This window comes from Phyllobates terribilis, unplaced genomic scaffold (genome assembly GCF_046119375.1).
Source record: "Phyllobates terribilis strain yellow unplaced genomic scaffold, ASM4611937v1 Scaffold_11__3_contigs__length_659146591, whole genome shotgun sequence".
NCBI classification, from domain to species: Eukaryota; Metazoa; Chordata; class Amphibia; order Anura; family Dendrobatidae; genus Phyllobates; species Phyllobates terribilis.
In genome coordinates, this window is record NW_027362771.1 from 123,531,971 (window position 1) to 123,553,719 (window position 21,749).

At 43.3% G+C, this 21,749-nt stretch overlaps 1 protein-coding gene across 1 annotated transcript in view; it reads left to right on the forward strand.

The window, feature by feature from the left end:
* Positions 1-21,749, forward strand: part of LOC141165727 (dynein axonemal heavy chain 3-like) — a 2,796,342-nt gene that overhangs the window by 2,667,168 nt on the left and 107,425 nt on the right. Inside the window, exon 69 of the mRNA XM_073651577.1 lies at positions 10,027-10,103. Coding sequence (XP_073507678.1) covers positions 10,027-10,103 — 77 coding nt within the window. The remainder of the gene's footprint in view (positions 1-10,026; positions 10,104-21,749) is intronic.

Here is a 21,749-nt window from a genome sequence, read left to right on the forward strand (position 1 = left end):
GGGGCTTCCGTCTGAATCCCTGAAAAGCAGTTTTTTTTTGCGGGACCCACAATTGTGCCCTTGACTTTAATGGGGCAAATGGAGTCACTTTGTGTTCTGTATGTAGTTCATTTCAGCAGTGTCCACCTTCTTGAGTGCTGTCAACTGTGCTTTTGTACCCACCTGACATGTGGCAAAAATGCAATGCGAATCTAACTTAAGACTTTAAATCAAGTCACCAAATATATAATGATACACTTCATCTTGAAATTTAATAATATCTAGTATTAAATCATTCTTCAATCCTATTCTAAACAAAATAGAAAGAAAATTATTGTTCCATAGTGACCATATACAGGGTGGGCCATTTATATGGATACACCCTAATAAAATGGGAATGGTTGGTGATATCATCTTCCTGTTTGTGTCACATTAGTATATGGGAGGGGGAAAACTTTTCCAGATGGGTGGTCACCATGGCGGCCATTTTGAAGTCAGCCATTTTGGATCCAACTTTATTTTTTTTAATGGAAAGAGGGTCATGTGACACATCAAACTTATTGAGAATTTCATAAGAAAAACAATGGTGTGCTTGGTTTTAATGTAACTTTATTCTTTCATGAGTTTGTTTACAAGTTTATGACCACTTACAAAATGTGTTCAAAGTGCTGTCCATTGTGTTGGATTGTCAATGCAACCCTCTTCTCCCACTCTTGACACACTGATAGCAACACCGCAGAAGAAATGCTAGCACAGGCTTCCAGTATCCATTGTTTCAGATGCTGCACATTTTGTATGTTCACAGCATAGACAATTGCCTTCAGATGACCTCAAAGATAAAAGTCTAAGGGGGTCAGATCGGGAGACCTTGGTGGCCATTCAACTGGCCCACGATGACCAATCCACTTTCCAGGAAACTATTCATGTAAGAATGCTCGGACCTGACACCCATAATGTGGTGGTGCACCATCTTATTGGAAAAACTCAGGGAGCGTGCCATCTTCAGTGCATAAAGAGGGCAACACATCATCATGTAGCAATTTCAGATATCCAGTGGCATTGAGGTTTCCATTGATGAAGAATGGCCCCACTATCTTTGTACCCCATATACCACACCATACCATCATTTTTTGTGTTCCAACAGTCTTGGAGGGATCTATCCACTGTGGGTTAGTGTCAGACCAATAGCGGTTGTTTAGTTTGCTAACTTCACCATTCACAAAAAAGTTTGCCTCATCACTGAACATAATGTTCTGTGTAAACTGAGGGTCCTGTTCCAATTTTTGTTTTGCCCATTCTGAAAATTCAGTGCGCAGATCTGGGTCATCCTCGTTGAGATGCTGCAGCAGCTGGATTTTGTAAGGGTGCCATTTGTAGGTAATATCCGCCAAAGGGATGTTCGACTGATGCAACTCTCCAGTGACATGCGGCGAGTGCTACGTTGTGGGCTCTTGCTGAATGAAGCTAGGATAGCCACTGATGTTTCTTCATTAGTGACAGTTTTCTTGAGTTCACATTTTGGCAAATCCAACACTGAACCTGTTTCACAAAATTTGGCAAGCAGTTTGCTAACTGTAGCATGGGAGATGGGTGGTCTCATAGGGTGTCTTGCATTGAAATCTGCTGCAATGAGCTGGGTACTGCGTTCACCAAACATCAACACAATTTCTATCCGCTCCTCACGTGTTAACCTCAGCGACACGTCAATGGCTGTAAGCAAAGAGAAACTTGTAAATAACTCATGAAAAAATAAAGTTACATTAAAACCAAGCACACCATTGTTTTTCTTAAGAAATTCTCAATAATTTTGATGTGTCATATGACCCTCTTCCCGTTGAAAAAAATAAAGTTGGATACAAAATGGCTAACTTCAAAATGGCCACCATGGTCACCACCCATCTGGAAAAGTTTTCCCCCTCCCATATACTTATGTGCCACAAACAGGAAGTTGATATCACCAACCATTCCCATTTTATTTAGGTGCATCCATTTAAATGGCCCACCCAGTAGAAAACATCAATAAAATACAACTTTACAGAATTAAAAGTCTTTAGAGCAGAATTCATATAATGAAAAATCCTCCATCATTGCCATACTTGCAGCATCAATGTATACATCTAATAATGTTACTATCAGACTAATAGTTCCACAAGCGATAACTGCCAACAATACTGTCAAGACCATTAAAGAACAACCAGACATAGAGCATCACTGCTTGACAATTAGCTTCATATTGGGTTTTTTCCATTATGCTCACAAAAGTAGCACAGGTTATGCCAGCTTCTAAATCTAAATCTTGGTTTCGCTTGTTGGCTTTTTCCTGGAGCCAGCTGGGCATGCTCTGTAAAATATCATACATAAGTACAATAACATTCTCAAATATAGCATTAATGAAACAAAAACAGTCTCTAATATGAATATAATATAAATAAAAATATAGCATTACTTGTGTCGCCTGCGAAAAATACATATACAAATAATATATTCCTCTTGTATCCGTACATGCAAATACAGTGCATTGTGAAAGTATTTGGCCCCCTTGAACTTTTCTACCTTTTGACACATTTCTGGCTTCAAACATAAAGATATAAAATTCTAATTTTTGGAGGAAAAATCAACAACAAGTGGGACACAATCGTGAAGTGGAACGGAATTTTATGGATATTTTAAACTTTTCAACAAATTAAAAACTGAAAAGTGGGGCGCGCAATATTATTCGACCCCTTTACTTTCAGTGCAACAAACTCACTCCAGAAGTTCAGTAAGGATCTCAGAATGATCCAATGTTGTCCTAAATGACTGGTAATGATAAATAGTGTCCACCTGTGTGTAATCAAGTCTCCGTATAAATGCACCTGCTCTGTGATAGTCTCAGGGTTCTGTTTCAAATGCAGAGATCATTATGAAGACCAAGAAACACACCAGGCAGGTCCGAGATACTGTTCTGGCAAAGTTTAAAGTTTGGATACAAAAATATTTCCCAAGTTTTAAACATCTCAAGGAGCACTGTGCAAGCGATCATATTGAAATGGAAGGAGTATCAGACCACTGCAAATCTACCAAGACCCGGCCGTCCCTCTAAACTTTCATCTCAAACAAGGAGAAGACTGATCAGAGATGCAGCTAAAAGGCCCATGATCACTCTGGATGAACTGCAGAGATCTACAGCTGAGGTGGGAGAGTCTGTCCATAGGACAACAATCAGTCGTACACTGCACAAATCTGGTCTTTATGGAAGAGTGGCAAGAAGAAAGCCATTTCTCAAAGATATCCATAAAAAGTCTTGTTTGAAGTTTGCCACAAGCCACCTGGGAGACACACCAAACATGTGGAATAAAGTACTCTGGTCAGATGAAACCAAAATGAAACTTTTTGGCCACAATGCAAAACGATATGTTTGGCGTAAAAGCAACACAGCTCATCACCCTCAAAACACCATCCCCACTGTCAAACATGGTGGTGGCAGCATCATGGTTTGGGCCTGCTTTTCTTCAGCAGGGACAGGGAAGATGGTTAAAATTGATGGTAAGATGGACAGAGCCAAATACAGGACCATTCTGGAAGAAAACCTGTTGGAGTCTGCAGAAGACCTGAGACTGGCATGGAGATTTATCTTCCAACAAGGCAATGATCCCAAACATTAAGCAAAATCTACAATGGAATGGTTCAAAAATAAACATATCCAGGTGTTAGAATGGCCAAGTCAAAGTCCAGACCTGAATCCAATCGAGAATCTGTGGAAAGAGCTAAAAATTGCTGTTCACAAACGCCCTCCATCCAACCTCAATGAGCTCGAGCTGTTTTGCAAGGAAGAATGGGCAAGAATTTCAGCCTCTCATTGTGCAAAACTGATAGAGACATACCCCAAGCGACTTGCAGCTGTAATCGCAGCAAAAGGTGGCCCTACAAAGTATTAACTCAAGGGGGCCGAATAATATTGCATGCCCCACTTTTCAGTTTTTAATATTTTAAAAAAGTTAAAAATATCCAATAAATTTCGTTCCACTTCAAAATTGTGCCCCACTTGTTGTTAATTCTTCCCAAAAAAATTAGAATTTTATATCTTTTTGTTTGAAGCCAGACATGTGGCAAAATGTAGAAAAGTTCAAGGGGGCCAAATACTTTAACAATGCATTGTATATACTGTATGTATAATTCATATAATTCATACCTGCATATAAAGATATCTGAGTTTATGTTTAGAGAAAGAAAAACACTGCATTGCAACATAAAAACCTCATACAATCTGTGGCAGTGGTAGTAGTATCATGTTTTGGGCCTGTTTGCTACCACCAGGGGATGGCCCAGAACAATAAAGTTTAGGAATAATAAAGTTTAGGAACTTTAGCAATAAAGTTAAAGTTTAGGAATGGCCAAGTCAAAGTACTGGCCTTCATACTATAGAAATGTTGTAGAAGAACCGTAAAAAGCCATTTATGAGAGAAAAAAAAACATAACAGAGTTGTAAGGAGGAATGGTCTATAATTCCTCCAAGCTGATGTGCAGGACCAATCTATAATTATTGAAAACGTTTAGAAGTAGTTATTGCTGCTAAGGGAGGTAACATGACATACTGATAGCAAATGTTCACATACTTTTGCCAGTCACAAACATGTGGTATTGCATCATTTTCCTTAATAAAAAAATGATACGGTCTAATATTTTTGACTTATTTGTTTGAATCGGTTCTCTTAGGCTATGCTCACATATTGCGTTTTTTCAGCGCTTTTTTGTGCAGCAAAACCTGTCCTGTTGGCAGGAAAGAAGCTGCATCAAAAATGCAGGTTTTGGTGCATTTTTGGTGCATTTTTTAGGATCCCAAAGTTCAGCTTTGTTTCCACCACAGAAGCATGAACACAGATCACTAATGCAAAACATATGTGAAACCATATTAACCAGAATTTCAAATGTAACAGTGGGGGGCGGTGAATTATTCAGGAATAGTTTACCTAAGACACTGGCAGTGCATCGAGTTTGTATGACACTATTTACTTTCACACTATGGTCTGTTCTGCTATTCAATTGCTCAGGGTATTGTTCAATTTCACACCTCCCTGAGCCACAGGTATTGTTCAATCTCACACGTAGCTCAGCCAATGTTTAAACTGTATGCATCACTAATTTAATTAAACTCTCCTAATACAAACTTCCATCTCAGTGATCAAGACAAAATGGTAAAATCACAAAAATAAATGTGTTTCACATACTGTTGTACTAGCTTATTTTCACTAAAAACGCAGAAAAACCACACTAGGCATTTTTTCAGCGTTTTTTCACTACCCATTACTTCCAATAGGTGAAAAACGCTGAAAAAACGCTGAAAGAAGTGACATGCTCTATTTTGCAAAAAAACATGCAAAGCACAAAATTCTGATAAAAAACAACAAGAGATGTGCATGAGATTTCTGGAATCTCATAGACTTTGCTGGTACTGTAAAATGCAGCTACAAATTTGCATAAAAAAACACCAAAAAATGCTGAAAAAAACAAGATGTGTGAACATAGCCTTAATCTACTTTTAGAATTTGTGTGAAAATCTGAATCAGTTATTAGGTCAAATTTATAGAGAGAGAATATAGATTCCTTTTGTTCATTTTTAACCCTTTACCCTCAAATAACGTACTGGTATGTCATATGGCAGTTCCCTGACTTTCATGCAAGAACAGGAACTCAGCCCGCATCTTCCCTGGCAGATGATGGCTGTGATATTCAGTCATCATTTGCCTCTAGCAGCCACACATGGAGTACAGTGCCACCGCGTCTATTAACCTGTCGCATGCTACTGTCAGTCTCTGACAGTGGCAATGAGGCCTTATTCAGATATCTGATTTTCTCATGTAAGGGAAAAACAGACCGATTATTTTGATCAGACTTTGATCAGAGTTTTATTAGAGTGTGGTCTAAGTGTCATCAGTTTTTGTCATACATGGAGAAAAAAAAAAGTTTCTCCACCTTCTCCTTTGTGACACTCCATGAAAATTGGACAGCACTCAGATATCATCCAAATGCGGTCAGATTTTTTCATGAACCCATAGACTTGCATTGTCGATTTTGATCAGATCCCTCGGATCAAAATCAGACATATCTCCGCAATTTTACGGTCAACGTGAATGGCCTCATAGACTATCACAAGTACAAGTTCTATACGTCAAAACCACAGATAGTATGCATCCATTGGCGCCCCTGTGCTGTTTTAAACTGTATTTCTGCTGCCATTGCTAGTCCTACACTGCCTGACATCTCGTCTCCCACATCATATTTTTCTACTGTGTGGCCTCTTCCTGTTGCCACAGGTCAGCACACAAGCACACATCTTCTACTAATTGGTACTATTATCTTTAATTTGAAGGCCCTGACAAAGGTCTAGGGATGGATTAAAACATTCACCATATTTGACACTGAATTCTTGCCTCATGCTGGTCTTCCAATAAAAGCACATTTAATTTGCATCATTCTGAGTGTCATGCTTTACTATTCTATAACCATATATATCCTGGTTGCCCATTGTGTTTTATAGTGCTATACTGTACAGCTACTGCCAAGGTTGCCATTACTAGACCTGCACTGCCAGACATCTCCTTGCCTGTCCCATCTTTTTCTCCCACACACATCTCCTATGCTTGCCCAGTGTGTTGTACTGCTTCTGGGAAGCGTACTACCAAAATAGGGATCATTTTCTTAGGGATAATTTTTACCTGCTTCTTTTTTTTGAAAAAAGCTGACCTGTTCCTATTCTCTAAATAAAAGAATACTTTTTGAATTGTTTGATAAAAAGCCATTCTGCTTAATTATCCTATAATGAAATAAAAAAGCAGGGCGCTCCATAGTGCAGAAATCCTTAATAAATTGGAGATGGTGAGGGCTGACAGTATGATAGTACACTAACCTTGGAGGAATGTACAGATACCAGGCATAACCCTGTTTCACAGCCAAAGATGGAAGGAATCAGCTGCAGCTGCCCCAGTTGATGGTCCAGACCAGGAACAACCATGTGTCAGAAACTATTGTTAAAAAATTGAGATGAAAAGAGGGTGATAAAAGTGCTGCTGAGTGCGACAAAAGGGCAGGAAATATCTACATAAGAATTTATTTTAAAACAATTGGGCTACGCGTTTCAACATAAGACAGATGTCTTCCTCGGGCCAGTCATGTATGTTAATAGCACAACAGACAGAGTTTAAATGGACTAAAAAGGAGGAAAAAGAGTCACACTGACATCATGGGGTCAAGGGTCAGTGCACATAAACAAATAAGATAAAGGTAAAAGTACATAATACATAATGCTGACACATGGTGGTGTGCAATATAAAACAGGAACATGATTATATAAAAATCCAATATTAAAATGAGAGCCTTAAAAGAAGGTCACACACTGACATGGGGGTGGGTGTCAAGGCAAATAAGGAAGCAAGACCAAGTGAAAAGCACACAATTGATAACACCAAACAACATAGCATATGATGTAATTTTTTTAAATAAATTCTTAGGTAGATATTACCTGCCTTAGCAGCGCATTTATCACCTCCTTTTTTATATCAATTGCTTAACATTGTATTCTAATTAATTATTTGCTTTGAGAATAGCGAACCTGTTACAGATCCCAAAACACAAATATTTTTTCACCCCTCGGTTAGAAACCATTGATTCTTCAATTCAATGCAGCACATGTTTCTGATCCCTTAATAAAGGAATAATTTTTTGATGGCTTGGAAAAAAGCAATTGCTTATTCATTTAGAAAAAAACATAGCTCTTAATATTCCCAAAACAGGGATAATTTTTGTACCACCTCTTGTGAAAAATCCACGGCTTCTTATTTTGCGGGACTTGTGTATGAACTTCAGCAAGGCAAGCATCTTTTGTTTTGTATCATTTTTACAATTTAAATAGCCTAAAAAGTCTGTTAGTGCAGTGTGTTGTTAAATAGGCTGCTGGTTCCCACCGTTTACCTTCCGTTTTCCCCTAGATAGGTTGAGGTCACTTGCGTACAGAGCTCAAAAGGGGTTCAATAAAAAATGAGGAGACTTCAGAGTATTATTCTCATTTTATTTTCAGGTAAAGAGAGGCTTTGCAGTACTAAGCTTCCTTGGGAAAATTTGCCAAAGCTGGGGAACTAGACTTTTAAAAAGATTCATTAATTGCTCCGCTATTTGGCCTATTTAACTGGATGCTTTGCTACTGTATGTTGAGAGAAGTCGTGAGACCTAATTTTAAATAAAAGAAAACATCAAAAATACTTTCCTGGAATTAGTTTCATGTGTTTTTTTTTCTTGCCAAAAATGCTGCAGCCATATGTAAACTAAAAGTAATTTGGAAAAGTGTGTTTTGGGGTTTGCGCCACTTTTTCTTTAAAATGCAGCATTCTCTGGCTTTGACTGTTTTCTGGTGTTTTTTTTTTAAGCACTTGAAAAACTCCAGAAAAAATGCCAATCTACATTCAAATCAAAATTTCAGAATCCTTTTTCGAAGTTCCAAGGCTCTGTTACAGATTTCATTATTTTCACCAGAAGAAAAAGCCTAGCATGCTTCACTATTTTTCCCATTAAGGCTGTGTGCCCACTATGCGTTTTTTAAGCGTTTCCGCAGCGGCAATTCCGCTGCAGAAATGCTTAAAAAACGCTTGGTAGAAGGTCTGCCATGTTCCCCAATGATAATCCGCATGTGCTGTGCACATGCTGCGGAAATCTCCGCTGCTGATTATCATTGCGGAAAAATACGCAGCACTATCAATTATTTTGTGGAAGCACGGCGCTTTCGCCGCCATTGACTTGCATTGGAACGCATGGAATCCGCATCACTGCATCTGTACATGCGGATTCCATGCAGTTCAATGTGTGGATGGTACCCGGGTCTGGAGAAGAGGAGACTCTCCTCCAGACCCGGGTACCATAGTACCTGTAAAAAAAATAATAAAATAAAAAATAAATATTATACTTACCTTCTGATGGCCCCCGGTATCCTTGTCTTGGCTTGCTGGCTGCTCGCGGTGGACTCAAGGACCTGCCATGATGTCATTTAGGCGACCGCTGACGTCGGCAGGTCCTTTAGTCTACAGCGAGCTGCCGGCAAGCCAGGACGCATCGAATAAAGACACCGGGGGCCATCAGAAGGTAAGTATAATATTTATTATTTTTTACCATTCTTTCGGTCACACTATATAAATTTATGCCGTTTGCATGGATTTATATATTGTGACCAAGTTGTCAAGCACTTTCCAAGTGATGCTAAAATCGCTTGGAAAGCGCTTGACAACCCGCATGCGGAAATGCATGTGAAGAACGCTTCACTACCGCTTGTCCCTGGCAGGAAAAACGCATGTACAATCCACATGTGTTTTTTCTGCCAGGGAGATGCAGAAACGCTCAGGAAAAAATCCGGAGCATTTCTGCATCGTGGGCACATAGCCTAAAAATATGGCCATCCTAACAGAAATCAAAATTATGTGAACTTCATTGTAAGCAAATGGGTTCTGCTGGACACCATTTGTGTCCATCATTTGGTATCCATTTCCTGCATGAATTCCAATTTTCTGTGCCCTTAAAGGAACAAAAAAATTACATTTTAATACTAGTGTGAATCTAACTTGACAAATGTAATAATTTAAAAAAATACCTGAAAAGCATGGTATTTTTACAAGACAAAGCATAGGATGAAAAAGTGTGCATAAAGGAAGCCTTAGTATCTAAGTGCATTAAGTGTTAATCGCCATGTGCTTTCTTCCTTGATCATTTGTAATATATCCAAAAGTAATTCCAAAGCTTACGCCTTGTTTGGTATTTATCTGTCAGATTCTTATTTCTCCTGATATTGTGCTTGTAATCTATCTCCATTTTATCTTGGATTAAGAAGAACAGCAGCTGCAGAATCAATGTACGATAGCATTATTCTTAGTGAATGGTTTGATTTTTTTTTAAGAACACAGAGAAGCAAGAGATTTGTGTTGCCTTACTAGTACACATCCAGCCTAAAATGCCTTCCATCACGTCTCCCTACTTAAGACTTCATTTCAGAATTAAACATATTTTAACCTGATTTCTTTTTACTTACAGAGATGGGGGGTATGAATCTTCAAACTATTTCACTGGGTCAAGGGCAAGGTCCTATTGCTCGAAAAATGATTAAGAAGGTAAGATCTTTCCCATAATTACATGATTGATGACAACTACGCTAGCCATACAATATCCATTTTTACAGATCCATATGATTATATATATGAGAACCGGGGAGTTAATGTTCACTTATTATTATCAGGGTGCCTTTAATGTTGTTTACAAAGCTAAAATTAGGATTCATTTCAGTAGAAAATATCTTCTCAAATATATATTTTCCTATATTCTATTCCTCCTCTCCCTGCATTAGCTTTAAAAACTGCATCAAAACAGCATATGTAAAAACAACCTAAATAAATATTCAACAGCAAGATTTTGTAATATGTTGAAAACCTCTGAAACCATCTTTATTATTTGTTAGCCTTTTTGCCAAGAAATGACAGAATCAGAAATCTCAAATTTAGGCACATCTGATCAAAGGACAGACTCCCGCTCGTCTGAGCTTCACTGCCTCTGTATCATGGCGAGCTCTACCATTGGGGTTCTTATTCATTTACTCTTTTCTGAACTGTCAGTGATAAAATTTATCTGCTACTTTAGCTCAGTAAGTCATGTATTTAACCTGTATTTTAAGTAACTAGTAGAAAAAAAAGATTTGTTGGGCTATTTACATAAATTTACTTATCCTGTACAAAACAAGTAAGTCTTGGCCTACTTTTCCTGTGATTATCCTCAAATAAGCTTGTTTTAATTTGATATAGCCTGTAGTTATTTCTTTCTTAATTTGCTATAAGTGTTTAGGTCAGGTGAGGAAGGGGGGCATGTCATTATTCTTTCATTTGGGGTGGTCCAAAATACAAATTAATTTTCATCCTAAATGCCTATCTATTTAATGTCATAATCCAAACTATTTTCTAATATACCTTAATTGAAAACTCCCTGTCCTTCCCTAACTATACAATTTATCAGCTTTTCTTTTTATTCCTACTTCCTTTTGATGACGCTTAATTTGAGAATCCCCACTGCATGCTAGGATACTCAAACGAAGCGTCATCAGAAAACAGAGGCTATGGTACAGTGTCCATTTTAGGACATGATCAGATATCAAAGTCAAACATTAGAATGATGTCAGTTTGAGGCTAAATACCCTGTCTGAGAACTGATTCTGACAAGTGATTTTGATAAGTGATTCTGACGAGTGATTCTGACAAGTGATTTTGACGAGTGATTTTGATGAGCGATTGTGACAAGTGATTCTGACAAGTGATTCTGATGAGTGATTCTGACAAGTGATTTTGATAAGTGATTCTGACGAGTGATTTTGATGAGTGATTTTGATGAGCGATTCTGACAAGTGATTCTGACGACTGATTCTGAAGAGTGATTCTGACGAGTGATTTTGAGGAGTGATTTTGACAAGTGACTTTGACAAGTGACTTTTACAACTGTAATAATCATTTTTTAAAAAAAGTAACTGTTCACTGATGGGACTTGAATCCAAAATTCTGTGTCCCAAAGCCAGTGCACTAACCACTGAGCTATAAACTCAGTTGTGAAAACCTAGGAGTTCTATTTGGTTATATGATTTTAAGTGCAAACTTGTTTATCTAAAACTCATTGGGACTTATGCACAGACTGCAAGCAAGCAGTCAGAATCAGAATCACAATGACTTTTAGTCACCCTGAGTATTTTCATGGTTGATCTCATAAGACAAGAAAAGCCATCAGTTAGTATCACTTGACTGGATAGCTTAATGGTAAGGCATCAGTTTCTGAAACTACAGTGTTGGAGTTTAATCCTGACAGGAATAAGATTTTTTTTAATTATACCTATTTAGCACACAAACTACAGGGGTGTTTTACTTTTATTATCTGACACTCTGATTGTCATCCTGATGTGGTAAGAGTTAAAGACACGCTGTCTATTAGCATGGTAAATTACATACCCAAAGTAAATTGGGAGGCAATAATTTACTACATATCTATTTGCAAGTGACTTTACATTTGCATAATTTCTTAAAGGGGTCTAATGATAAAATGTCTTTATTGTAAATTTTGATTTCCATCCACCCAAGTACTGGCTGCAATCTCCCAATTTACTTTAGCTATGTAATTTACCATGCAAATAGACAGCGTGTTTGAAAGTCTTAACACATCAGGATGACCATCAGAGTGTCAGATATTAAACGTAAAACACCCCTGTAGTTTGTGTGCTAAATAGGCATAATTAAAAAAAAAATACTTATTCCTATTAGGATTTGAACTCTAACACTATAGTTTCAGAGACTGATACCTTACCATTGCACTATCCAGTCAAGTGATAGCAACCAGCAGCTTTTCTTGTCTTATGAGATCAACCATGAAAATACTCAGGGTGACTAAAAGTCATTGTGATTCTGATTTTTGAAGAAAGTCACATATCAGACTCACACATCAAAATCAAACATCATTTGAACTTGGCTTGCTTGCAGTCTGTGCATAAGTCCCAATGAGTTTTAGACAAGTTTGCACTGAAAATTATATAACCAAATAGAACTCCTAGGCTTTTACAACTGAGCTTATAACTCAGTGGTTAGTGTACTGGCTTTGGGCACAGAATTTTGGGTTCAAGTCCCATCAGCGAACAGTTACTTTTTTTTATTATTATTATAGTTGTAAAAGTCACTTGTCAGAATCACTTGTCAAAATCACTTCTCAGAATCATTTGTCAAAATCACTTGTCAGAATCACTTGTCAAAATCATTTGTCAGAATCACTTGTCAGAATCACTCGTCAGTATCACTTGTCAGAATCATTTGTCAAAATCAGTTCTCAGACAGGTTATTTAGCCTCAAATTCTGATGTTTGATTTTGATATCTAATCATGTCCTAAAATGGACACTGTACTATGGTCACTGTCGCAGCCTCTGCCCCCTTCCTGAAATGAAGCATCATCAGTGACCTTCGGTTCAGGGGCTGGTATAGTCCCTGCTCTGTCACTATGCAATGTGCACAAAGACAGTGCACTCACTCGCCGACTCAGATCAGTAGTAATGAGCCAGCAACAAAGCGAACAGTCAGTGCTCATTGTAAGATGAATAACCGGCTTGCAGAGACCAACACTGCCGCCGTATGTGACTAGTCTCTGCAAGCCGGGTATTCAACTTGCTCACTGACAATGTGCTCTGTTGCCAGCTCATTACTACTGATCTGAGTCAACAATAGAGCAAGCTGTCTTTGTGCACATCACACAGTGACAGAGCAGGAACTAGCCCAGCAACCCTGAAACGAAGATCACTGATAACGCTTCGTTTCAGGAAGGGGACAGAGACTGTCGCAGTCACCGCAGTCTCTACCCCCTTGATGATGGTTCATTTGACCATTATACCAGCATGCACTGGGATTATCAAATGAAGAATCATTAAAAAGGAAGCAAGAAAAAAAACAGAAAAGCAGTTAGATAGTGTAGTTAGGGAAGGATAGGAACATTTTTAATTAAAGTATATTAGAAAATAGTTTAGATTGTGGTATTAAATAGATAGGCATTTGGGATGAAAATTAATTTGCATTTATGACCACTCCTTTAAGGCCTATACTGGCTAGCCAGGCAGTGGAGTACTTTGATGCATGCGATAGATCATTGTCCTGGATAAAAACCATGGTTTTCTTGAAAAATGCTGTACTGCTGCTTGAAGAAAGTGTCTTCCAAAAACTGGCAGTGAATTTGATAGTTGATTTTGATTAAAAATTCAACCCAAGAAGGTCCAACTAGCTCAACTAGAATAATACCAGCCCATAGCAATACCCAACCTCCATTTTCTTAGTATCTGAGTCAAAGTGTAGGTCTGTGCCCATTACTGATCCAGGCACAGGCCCATCTATCTGGTCAGTGAGGAGTCTCTCTCATCTCATCTCATCAGTCTATAAAACCTTTTGAAAAATCTGCTTTCAGATATTTTTTGTCCCAGTCTTGACATTTCAATATATGGGTCTTGTTCAGTGGTGGTTAGGTTTTAGCCTTCCTTACCTTGGTCATGTGTCTGAGCACTAAACATCTTGTACTTCTCGGCACTCCGGGAAAGTTATAGTTCTGGAATCTGGCAGCACAAGAGAATAATGGGTTTCTGGTTGTTCACATTTCATTCATATCAAATCTTTGGCAGTTAATGTCCATCTTTTTTTCTCAACAGGTTTTTTGTGACCCTGTTGACTATTTGCAACAGAACATTTGGTGGTTCTGCGATCACATCCCAATATCTTAGTCATTTCAAGAGTGCTGCATCCTTCTGTAAGACTTTCAACAATGTTTGACTTTTCAGAGTCAGTTAAATCTCTTTTCTGGACCAATTTGCCTTAGCAAAGCAAGCTGCCTAATCATCCTGCACACATTCATAAAGGTGTTGATAACCTTAGGTCTCACCCTCCCCTTATTACACAAATACGCATCACCGGATCTGCTTCTTCCAATAAGCATTCAAATTTATACAACTTGGAGTTGGAAAATCTTCATAAAAATTATGTTACTGTCAAAATAGTAACTTGCCTAATAATCCCGGACACAGTATAGACTAGATGTATCAAATTTATCAATGCATTTTTTATTATTATGCAGACATTATTTTTACACAAAAACATTGTTGCACATTAGCGTATTTTATGCCACCACATTTCAATAAGCCATATCCATATAATTCTAAGCCATGCCACCTTGTCTAGTAAGAAGAAAAATTGTCTACAACACAAAAACTCTGCACTATGCCAATTTTTGTTCTCAAATAGAGCCAGAATTCTGGCTCATTTAGCACAATAAATCAGCCCCAATATGTTAAATCTCATCAGTTTATTTAATGAAGAAATAACAATGAAACTCAAGTTTATACTCATTGATGGCTAAGTGGCTAACTACAACCCCTGGCAAAAATTATGGAATCACCGGGCTTGGAGGATGTTCATTCAGTTGTTTAATGTTGTTGAAAAAAAGCAGATCACAGACATTGCACAAAACTAAAGTCATTTCAAATAGCAACTTTAGGGCTTTAAGAAACACTAAAAGAAATCAAGATTAAAATGTGGTACTCAGTAAGGGTAATTTTTTGCAGACAAAGCAGAGGGAAAAAATTATGGAATCACTCAATTCTGAGGAAAAAATTATGGAATCACCCGGTAAATTTTCATTTCCAAAACTAACACCTGCATCAAATTACATCTGCTCGTTAGTCTGCATCTAAAAAGGAGTAATCACATCTTGGAGAGCTGTTGCACCAAGTGGACTGACATGAATCATGGCTCCAACATGAGAGATGTCAATTGAAACAAAGGAGAGGATTATCAAACTCTTAAAAGAAGGTAAATCATCACGCAATGTTGCAAAAGATCTTGGTTGTTGTAGCGCCGGCGTCCCTGCCTTATGCTAGGCAGGGACGCTGTTCCCCTCACCCCTCTGCTCCGAGCTCAGCGTCCTCCTCCCGCTCTGCTGGCAGCGCGCGCTCCTTCCCGGCCACTGTGCTTAGGGCGCGCGCTCCCTCCCTCTTAAAGGGGCCGCGCGCGCCGTCCTAAGGAGTCCCCGGCCAATGGCTGGAGGACTTCACCATATATAAGGCACCTCCTCCAAAATGGAGGTGCCCGAGCAATGTTGTTGCACTGTTCACTACTCTGCTTCAGCCCTCAGGTCCCGTTGCCAGTTACCTGCCAGATTCCTGCCTGATATTCCGCTTATCTGCCTGCTAGCCTGAGGTCCGACGGTCTGCCTACCGACTCCTGTCAGTCTGTCTAAGGACCAGCTTGCCCGCTCACCTGGGAGCGCTCTTCTGCTAAATGCCTGCTAGCCTGAGGTCCGACGGTCTGCCCTCCAACTCCTGTCAGTCTGTCTATAGACAAGCTTGCCCGCTCACCTGGGAGCGCACATCTGCTACCTGCCTGCTAGCCTACCTGGAGGCTCCGCCGTCATGTGCTGTGACCACCTGCCATTCCAGAGACTCCTGCCCGCTCACCTGGGAGCGCACACCTGCTACCTGCCTGCTAGCCTACCTGGAGGCTCCGCCGTCACGTGCTGTGACCACCTGCCATTCCAGAGACTCTCGCTTGCTCACCTGGGAGCACACATCTACCATCTGCCGGCTAGCCTACCTGGAGGCTCTGCCATCACAGGTCGTACCTACCCTTTACCCAGAGACTGCCCCGGTCACTTGCCGTGACCTCCTGCCCGTTCATCCAGAGACTGCCCCGGTCACTTGCCGTGACCTCCTGCCTGTTCATCCAGAGACTGCCCCGGTCACTTGCCGTGACCTCCTGCCCGTTCATCCAGAGACTGCCCCGGTCACTTGCCGTGACCTCCAGCCCGTTCACTCAGAGACTGTCCCGGTCACCTGCTGTGACTGCCTGCCCGTCTTCCCTGGTCGCCACCCGCTCCCTTACAAGGACCGCCCCCTTGTATAGTAGCTCAGAGGTTTCGCCTCCCAGACCCGTTACAGTTTGCTCGGGCCATGGAACCCGGTGGCACCCAAGCTCCCTCACTCTCGGACCTGTGTCATGAACTGTCCCGTCAGAGGTCCCAACAGGAGTCCATCCTGGGTCACCTGCGGAATGTCAATTCTCGCCTGGACACTCTGACTGCTCCACCAGCAACCACCGCCAGTGCCATGACTCGTAATCCGGCAGCTCCGCTGCCCACCAATACTATGGTATCCTACCCCGGCTTTCTGCACCTCCTCGCTTCGGAGGCGACTCCGCTCAGGCTCGGGGCTTTATAAATCAGTGCACCCTGCACTTTGAACTCCTGTCCCACCAGTTTAACTCCGACCGGGTCAAAATTGCCTTCATCATGTCCCATCTCACCGGGGAGGCCCTGGCCTGGCTAAATCCTCTATGGGAGAGAGGAGACCCCCTGGTGTCCGACTTGCCTGCCTTTCTCACGGCTTTCCGGAAAGTCTTCGACGAACCTGGACGGAAGACCTCATCCGCATCATCTCTGCTACGCCTCCGTCAGGGAAGTCTCACCGTGGGCCAATATGCCATACGGTTCCGTACCCTTGCCTCGGAGCTGGCCTGGGATAATGACGCTCTGGTATCTGTCTTCTGGGAGGGTCTGTCCGGCCGTATTAAAGATGAACTTGCCAGTCGAGACATTCCTACCACTCTCGATGACCTAATAACTCTTGCCACCCGGATTGACCTACGGTTCCAGGAGCGTGCCAAAGAAGTCAGCCGTGAGAGGAGGTTCCCACGTCTAGCTCCTACTTTTCAGAAATCCGTCACTCCCTCCGTTTCTCCCCAGGTACACTCTCCTGAGCCTATGCAGGTCGACCAGACCAAGATGGTCAAAACCCGTCAGGACTTACGCCGTGCCGAGGGGAGCTGCTTCTACTGTGGCAGTAAGGAGCACCGGATCCGTACCTGCCCGGAGAGGTCGGGAAACGCCTGTGTCTAGGTTCGCTCAGAGAGGTCGACCTAGACAAGAATAAATCCTCTCCATCTCTGCTGCTGTCAGTCTCAATTATCTGCGGGGAGAATCGTTTTTTCGAACTAGCCCAACTTGACTCTGGAGCGGCCGGGAATCTTATTTCACAGGCCCTGGTAGAAAAATACCGCATTCCCACCAAACCTCTGGCTATACCATTATCTGTCGCTGCTCTGGATGGGGGCCTCTTACCACGTCCCATCCAACTCATCACCGAATCCGTAACTCTGCAGGTGGGAATGCTGCATTCTGAGAGCATCTCTTTTCATGTTCTGCCTGGACTCTCTCACGCCCTCTTACTAGGTCTACCTTGGCTCCAGAGACATGCACCCGTGCTTGACTGGCAGACCGGAGAAGTCCTTCGCTGGGGACAGGACTGTCATAAGACTTGTTTGGTTCCTGTTCATCCCGCCCGTCCTTCTCCTACCCCAACTAATCTACCTGGACTTCCGATTCCCTATTGGTCATTTGCTGATGTCTTTAATAAAAAGGAGGCAGAGACATTACCCCCTCATAGACCATACGACTGTCCTATCGACCTGTTACCCGGTACTACGTCTCCCCGTGGGCGTATTTACCCATTGTCCGCTGCTGAGACCCGGTCGATGTCCGAATATATTGAGGAGAATTTGGCCAAGGGATTCATCCGGAAATCTACCTCCCCGGCGGGAGCAGGCTTCTTTTTCGTAAAAAAGAAGGACGGCTCTCTCCGTCCCTGTATAGACTATAGAGACCTTAACCAGATCACGGTGAAGAATAAGTACCCCCTTCCGCTCATTCCAGAATTATTTGATCATCTGAGGGGGGCTAGAATCTTCACCAAACTGGACCTCCGTGGGGCGTACAACCTGGTCCGTATCCGTCAAGGGGATGAATGGAAGACTGCATTCAACACCCGGGACGGCAACTATGAGTACCTTGTAATGCCCTTTGGTCTCTGTAACGCTCCTGCCGTCTTTCAAGAGTTGGTCAATGACATCTTCCGGGACCTTCTCTACTCCTGCGTAGTGGTGTACCTGGACGACATCTTGGTCTTCTCTCCGGATCTCCAGACTCACCGGAGAGACGTTCGTCAGGTCCTGCTCAGGCTCAGGCAGAATCACCTCTTCGCTAAATATGAGAAGTGCCTCTTTGAGCAGACCTCGCTTCCGTTTTTGGGCTACATTATTTCTCAGACCGGCCTTCAAATGGATCCAGAGAAACTGTCTGCCATCGAGAAATGGCCCCGACCGGAGGGGTTGAAGGCCATTCAGCGGTTCCTGGGCTTCGCCAACTACTACCGCCTCTTCATACCGCACTTCTCTTCCCGGACTGCCCCAATTTCCACGCTCACCCGTAAGGGCACTAATCCCAGAGAGTGGCCACCCGAAGCAGAGGAGGCCTTTCTTTCCTTAAAACAGGCCTTCTCTTCCGCCCCGGTGCTGCATCGCCCAGATGGCAACAAGCAGTTCTTCCTGGAGGTTGACGCCTCCTCCTCTGGAGCCGGAGCGGTACTTACCCAAAAATCATCTTCCGGGAGAATGGTAACTTGTGGCTTCTTCTCCAAACTCTTCTCCTCTTCTGAGCGCAACTATTCCATAGGAGATCGAGAGTTATTGGCCATCAAGCTGGCATTGGAGGAGTGGCGTTACCTGCTCGAAGGGGCTCTTCACCCGGTAATAATTTACACTGACCACAAGAACTTGGCTTACCTCCAGCATGCTCAGAGACTTAACCCGCGCCAAGCTCGGTGGTCCTTGTTTTTTGCTCGCTTTGATTTTATTCTTCATTTTCGCCCGGCTGACAAAAACATCAAGGCGGACGCCTTATCCCGATCTTTTCTGGTGTCTGATCTTGAGGAGGAACCGAAACACATCATCGATCCCGCCAGAGTAATGCAGGTGGCTCCCGTGAGTCTAAATCGTCTCCCTCCCGGTAAGACGTTCGTATCAGTACCTGATCGGGAGAAGATCCTACACTGGGGTCACTCGTCTAAACTAGCTGGCCACGCCGGTCAGAAAAAGACCCTCCAGCTTATTACCTGCCACTACTGGTGGTCTACCCTGCACAAGGACGTAATAGACTTTGTTTCTGCCTGTGTGTCCTGCGCCCGCAACAAGGTTCCGAGACATCTGCCAGCCGGTCGCCTCCTTCTGCTCCCAGTACCTGCTGCCCCCTGGCAGCATATAGCAATGGACTTTATAACTGATCTCCCCGTCTCTGCCGGTTGTACGGTCATTTGGGTGGTCGCTGACCGCTTTTCCAAGATGGCTCATTTCGTTCCCCTGCCAGGCCTCCCGTCTGCACCCGAGCTGGCTAAAGACTTTATCCGCCACATCTTCCGTCTTCATGGCCTGCCCCTCCACATCGTGTCAGATCGTGGGGTACAGTTCACCTCACGCTTCTGGAGAGCCACTTGTAAACTGCTAGACGTCACCCTGGACTTCTCCTCCGCTTACCACCCACAGTCTAATGGTCAAGTGGAGCGGATCAATCAGAACCTGACCAGTTACCTCCGGCACTTCGTTAATGCCCACCATTCAGACTGGGTGGATCTCCTGCCATGGGCCGAATTTTCTTACAACAATCACGAGAGCGAATCTTCCTCCAAATCCCCGTTTTTTATAGTCTTCGGTCAGCATCCTCGGATCCCATTTCCCGTCTCCACCTCGGTGGACAATCCGGCTGCGGAATCTCTTGTTAACAAATTTTCCTCCATATGGGAGAGTACCCGATCCGCACTCCTTCTGTCATCCGAGCGTATGAAAAGACATGCTGACAAAAAACGTCTGGATCCTCCTCAATTCCGTCCAGGGGATAAGGTCTGGCTCTCGTCCAAGTATGTCTGGCTCAAGATTCCTTCCTATAAGTTAGGGCCTCGGTTCATCGGTCCTCTGGAGGTCATCAGTCAGATCAGCCCAGTGGCCTATAAATTGAAACTCCCGGCCAACTTGCGGATCCCTAACTCCTTCCATGTATCTTTCCACAAACCTGTGGTACTTAACTCTTTTTCCAAGTCTACAGGTACACCTCCTGCTCCGGTTTCCGCTGAAAACGAATTTGAGGTAGAGAACATTCTGGCCACCAAAAGCGTAAGAGGGAAGACCTTTTTTCTAGTAGATTGGAAGGGGTTTGGTCCTGAAGAGAGAACGTGGGAGCCCCGGGAGAACATCCATGCCCCTCTCATCCTAGCTAAATTTCTCTCTGGCCTAAAAAAGGGGGGGCCTAAAGGGGGGGGTACTGTAGCGCCGGCGTCCCTGCCCTCTGCTAGGCAGGGACGCTGTTCCCCTCACCCCTCTGCTCCGAGCCGGCATCCTCCTCCCGCTCTGCTGGCAGCGCGCGCTCCTTCCCGGCCACTGTGCTTAGGGCGCGCGCGCGCTCCCTCCCTCTTAAAGGGGCCGCGCGCGCCGTCCTAAGGAGTCCCCGGCCAATGGCCGGAGGACTTCACCATATATAAGGCACCTCCTCCAAAATGGAGGTGCCCGAGCAATGTTGTTGCACTGTTCACTACTCTGCTTCAGCCCTCAGGTCCCGTTGCCAGTTACCTGCCAGATTCCTGCCTGATATTCCGCTCATCTGCCTGCTAGCCTGAGGTCCGACGGTCTGCCTACCGACTCCTGTCAGTCTGTCTAAGGACCAGCTTGCCCGCTCACCTGGGAGCGCTCTTCTGCTACCTGCCTGCTAGCCTGAGGTCCGACGGTCTGCCCTCCAACTCCTGTCAGTCTGTCTATGGACCAGCTTGCCCGCTCACCTGGGAGCGCACATCTGCTACCTGCCTGCTAGCCTACCTGGAGGCTCCGCCGTCACGTGCTGTGACCACCTGCCATTCCAGAGACTCCTGCCCGCTCACCTGGGAGCGCACACCTGCTACCTGCCTGCTAGCCTACCTGGAGGCTCCGCCGTCACGTGCTGTGACCACCTGCCATTCCAGAGACTCTCGCTTGCTCACCTGGGAGCACACATCTACCATCTGCCGGCTAGCCTACCTGGAGGCTCTGCCATCACAGGTCATACCTACCCTTTACCCAGAGACTGCCCCGGTCACTTGCCGTGACCTCCTGCCCGTTCATCCAGAGACTGCCCCGGTCACTTGCCGTGACCTCCTGCCCATTCATCCAGAGACTGCCCCGGTCACTTGCCGTGATCTCCTGCCCGTTCATCCAGAGACTGCCCCGGTCACTTGCCGTGACCTCCAGCCTGTTCACTCAGAGACTGTCCCGGTCACCTGCTGTGACTGCCTGCCCGTCTTCCCTGGTCGCCACCCGCTCCCTTACAAGGACCGCCCCCTTGTATAGTAGCTCAGAGGTTC